Here is a 5,000-nt window from a genome sequence, read left to right as displayed (position 1 = left end):
AAGGATAATTTTCAACATTATCTATTTACAAAAATATATATAATCCTGAGTAATTTGTTATAATTTCAATATCTATCAGAACTCCCCATCCCAATTCCACCGAAAACAACAAACCAACCAACCAACAAACAAAACAAACACAACACAACGAAAAGCCTACATAAAAAAAAAAACACACACACAACTTCAATCTAAATCCACACCCAAAGCCAAAGCCCTCACCTCCACTTTAACCTTGAAGGCGTTCTCATACACATCCACCTCCAACAGATCCATCCGAGCAACGGTGATGTTCAGATCTGTGAAGTCCTTGTGTGGGCGGCCCTTCCTGTAAGTACGAGGGAGAGGAAGGAGCACGGAACACCACTCGTCACTACCATCACCGCATTCCTCGAGTCCGTCACACCGCTGATTGAGTGGTATGCACAGGCCGTCACTGCAGGTGAATTCGTCCTGTTGGAAGGGTTGTTTGCTGAGTGAGTGATTTATTTCTTGTATATTTTTAATATTTATTTTTATCTCTGTTTTTTTCCTTTAATTAAACATTTGATTTTTTAAAATTTGTAATTAAATATTTGAGTTTTTTTTATCTGTAATTAAATATATGAAGTTTCTTTTTATCTGTAATTAAATATTTGAGTTTTTTTTTATCTAGAATTAAATATTTGAGTTTTTTTTTATCTGTAATTAAATATTTGAGTTGTTATTTTAAAATCTGTAATTAAATATTTGAGTTTTTTTTATGTGTAATTAAATATCTGATTTTTTTTAGAAATCTGTAATTAAATATTTGAGTTTTTTTTATGTGTAATTAAATATTTGAGTTTTTTAAAATCTGTAATTAAATATTTGAGTTTTTTTTAATCTGTAATTAAATATCTGAGTTTTTTAAAATCTGTAATTAGATATTTGAGTCTTTTTTATATCTAGAATTAAATATTTGAGTTTTTTTAAAATCTGTAATTAAATATTTGAGTTTTCTTTATCTGTAATTAAATATCTGAGTTTTTTAAAATCTGTAATTAGATATTTGAGTCTTTTTTATATCTGGAATTAAATATTTGAGTTTTATTTTTATTTTTCATCTGTAATTACATATTTGAGCCGTTTTGAATTTGAATGTTGACTTTATGGGAGTTTTGAATTCGTAGAAAAGGTGTGCAATGATCAAGATTAAAGAATAAGACTTGAATCCTTAAAAGTGAAAAAAAAAACATGCATTTCAAGGTAAATCTGGAGAGTTGGTGATACAGAGAGAGAGGGAGAGAGAGAGAGAGAGATAGAGATAGAGAGAGAGAGAGAGAGAGAGAGAGAGAGAGAGCGAGCGAGCAAGAAAGAGAGAGCGAGAGAGAGAGAGCGAGAGAAAGAGAAAGAAAGAGAGAGCGAGAAAGAGCGAGAGAGAGAGTGAAAATGAGAGAGAGTAAGAACAATACTTACAATAATATCAACAATAACAAAACATCAACAAAAAAACAACAACACACAATGCAAACATCAACAGCACAAACAATAACAACAACGATAATAAGAATCAAACAATAACAATAACAATAACAACAACAATAACAAAACATCAACAAAAACAACAACACATAATGCAAACATCAACAGCACAAACAATAACAACAACGATAATAAGAATCAAACAAGAACAAGAACAAGAACAACAACAACAACCAAAGACAAGGAAATCATATCTGACTGTTACCATACCCGAGAACAAGCAGTAATGGACATATTTTTCTTGTCTCCAGTCACAAAAATCCATTCATCTCGACCCACCGACTGGATCCCCGAATAAAGCGACGAAGCCACTGTTTTGTTTTGATGGTTTACAAAAGTAAGTGTTGCTTCATTCATGGTGATCTGGTCTCGAGACAGCGAGACGAACCTCGGATTCAAATCTTCCGGAATCAGGTACAGTCGCATATTCAAAGAGGAGTCTTCGTCAACGCGTAGTTCGGCTAGTTGGGGACCTCGGTACCGGGGAGGAGGGGGGGGGGGAGGGGAGAGGGGAGGGGGTAGGGAGAGGAAAAGAAGGGGGGGGGGGAGGAGGATAGGGGGGAGGAAGGGGACAGGGGAAAAAAGGTTGGGAAAACGGGAGGGGGAAGGGGAAGGGAACGAGGAGGGGGGGAAAGGGGAAGGGGGGAAGGAAGAAGGTAGGGGGAATGGGGAAGGGGGAAGGGGAAGGGGAAAGGGGGAGGGGAAAGGGGGAAGGGGAAAGGGGGAAGGGGGAATGGAGAAGGAGGAAGGGAAGAAGGTAGGGGGAAGGGGGAAGGAGAAGAAGGAGAAGGGGAAGGGAGGATAGATAAATAAATGGTATTAAAAGGAAAGGTTTAAAGAATATAGTGTTGTGGGGATGCGTTAGAAGTGAGGAGGTTCGTGTTATATTTAGTAAAATGCATTAAGATATGAAGTTTAACAGGGAGAAATGGTGTACGCTTAAGGCGGGATGAAAAGACAGCGAGAGATGGTTAGCAAGACAGGTCGGTTAGAAAAAAATGCAAAGAATTAAGATTTACAATACATAAAATATACAACACTAATTAATGTTCCCATCACCCCCCCCCCTTTCCCCCCCCCCCCAAAGGGGGGCAATATTCCATAGAGTACTTTTCTCTCTGAGTAAAATAGTTTTATCAAGATTTAAATAAATTTTTTAAAATTAAAATTCTTAACGAAATTCGTGATGGATGACTGGATCTTTTCTAATGGATGTGTAAAATACTGCCAAAAAAAAAAATTAAACACCCCCCCCACTTCTAAACTTCCTTCTAAACATTACAATTTTTCCTTCCCTAAAGACCACAAATCTATAATTCATTAACTGGCACCTATCTTCAAACAATAATAAAAAAAAAAAAATCTCTTACACTTCCAATCTCAATAATCTCGAATGCATTAAAAAAAAAAAAAAAAAAAAAAAAAAAAAAATAAAACTCACAAACTCACATTACAGGCGAAGAAAACCGTCGATTCAGCACACGGTCGCACTATTACGTTCGATATTCTTCTGATTAATGGCCATCAAGTGTCAAAGCAGTATCTGAGCTATAAGTAGGCCACCAGGCGTTAAGCATTGTTATATACTTTATGCAGTCATATATGTGATTATAGTGTATTTTATAAAAAATAGATAGAGTGATACTATTATATGTTATGATATTAATATAAATGGTCGTATAGTATATATATTTATATTATATATGATGAAAGAATATATATATATCGACGGAAGTTTTATTCTACTGATTATGACATATAAGTGTATAAGTGATTATATTATATATAAGTATATATGTGATTATATTATATAATTTATATACATATATGATATATAAGTGATTATGATATTATTATTATATACATTATGACAATATATTATATTATAGAATATATATATATTTATCATATATCATAATATATATTAGATATTATATATATATATATAACTAAACAAGAAATGATAATAAAAAAACACATAAGAATAAGGAATTAACAAATAAATACATTCATCCTGCTCCTATAATTAGTGTTATTTACTAGAAGGAAAGTTCCCCTAATCATAAAGCCACCATATAAAGATGAGGGGAAGTTTTCCTTAGCTTGTTCTTCTGTTCCGACCACATACACTATCTTTTTGAAGTGCTGCATCTACTACTGGACTCAAGAACGACCATTGGTACAAAGCAAGCAAGCAAGCAGAGGCATGAGAATGAATAATACCATAACGACTGGTGTGAGAGAAGTTATTACATGGCGTGCATCTCGAGTTAATTCGTCACTATTCATGCACTTTCATAACTGCTATGAAAAGGGACTTATATTATTGCCTATGGAAAAGTTGGTGTTAGAAATAACTAACGTCCCATTTTAACCTTTAACAACTCAGAAACTAAAGAATATCTAAATACTAGCTATAATAACATCTATTATCATTACTCTCCTTATTAACATTATCATCATCAATATCATTATCAATGATATCATGACAATAATAATATCAGTAACAATAACAATAATCATGATAACAAATGAATAAATAGAAAAAAATACTCCTGAAACTCCGAATTATATAAAGAGGAAACAATTTAGAATTGCAACATCAGTCAGTCAGTTACAATCAGTCAGCCGATATCCCAGTTACACCAATAATTCTCAACACACAATCCTAAAACAATCACCTTTATAATCGCCTTCATCTCCTGAGGATTGGATGCGTTAGGCAGAGTCCCTCCGTAGGTCGTGCAGAAGTCGAGAGCTTCTTCGTAATTCAAGAGCCTACTCCGAATGACCAAGGATTTGCTCCGAGACCGTGGGAAGCATAGCTCATCCTCTTGCACTTGGGTGATTTTCAGAAAGCTGGGGATTTTAATCGTCGGTATTAATGGCTCTTCTGATGGGGAGAGTATCGGTTGGTGTTGTTGTTTTCATCAATGCCTATTGTAAACAAGATAACGAAGGGAAATGAAGGAAAACAGGCGTATATCCCAAAGGACTTTTCGCTATGTTGCTTCCTCAGTGTTTTTCCTATGTTTCCCTTTGTTGTTCTGCTAATAACTTGTTCTGCAAGAATTCTTCACATCATTACATATTTTAAGTTATTCCTGCCTTTGCTGTCCAAGTGTGATATCATGTTTTAGTCTATGTAAGAAAGGTAGAAATATTTAACTATCATTATATATATATATATATATATATATATATATATATATATACATATATATATATATATATATATACATTATCCGTCATTCAATAAAGCATGTGTAGGTATGGGTGCATGTGTATGAATGTGTAAAATGTCAGATAATTCAGTGTTTGTGTAGGAAACTATCAATAAAGATATCGTGTGTGCGTGCGTGTGTGCATGTGTGTGTGTGTGTGTGTGTGTGTGTGTGTGTGTGTGTGTGTGTGTGTGAGAGAGAGAGAGAGGGAGAGAGAGAGGGAGAGAGAGAAAGAGAGAGAAAAAAAGAAACAATATACAAAACACATATAAA

The 5,000-nt window shown here is 34.2% G+C and overlaps 1 protein-coding gene across 1 annotated transcript in view; it reads right to left on the bottom strand.

Moving 5' to 3' along the window:
* Nucleotides 1-5,000, bottom strand: part of LOC147472011 (uncharacterized) — a 12,040-nt gene that overhangs the window by 6,193 nt on the left and 847 nt on the right. Inside the window, exons 4-6 of the mRNA XM_086535832.1 lie at nt 4,148-4,362; nt 1,714-1,904; nt 223-453 (exon numbers count right to left, since the gene is read on the bottom strand). Coding sequence (XP_086391958.1) covers nt 223-453; nt 1,714-1,904; nt 4,148-4,362 — 637 coding nt within the window. The remainder of the gene's footprint in view (nt 1-222; nt 454-1,713; nt 1,905-4,147; nt 4,363-5,000) is intronic.

This window comes from Penaeus japonicus, unplaced genomic scaffold (assembly GCF_977035675.1).
Source record: "Penaeus japonicus unplaced genomic scaffold, GWHDUDI00000001_assembly GWHDUDI00000004, whole genome shotgun sequence".
In the NCBI taxonomy this organism is placed as follows: domain Eukaryota; kingdom Metazoa; phylum Arthropoda; class Malacostraca; order Decapoda; family Penaeidae; genus Penaeus; species Penaeus japonicus.
The sequence above is the reverse complement of the archived record's forward strand: the minus strand, read 5'-3'. Positions and strand labels throughout refer to the sequence as shown.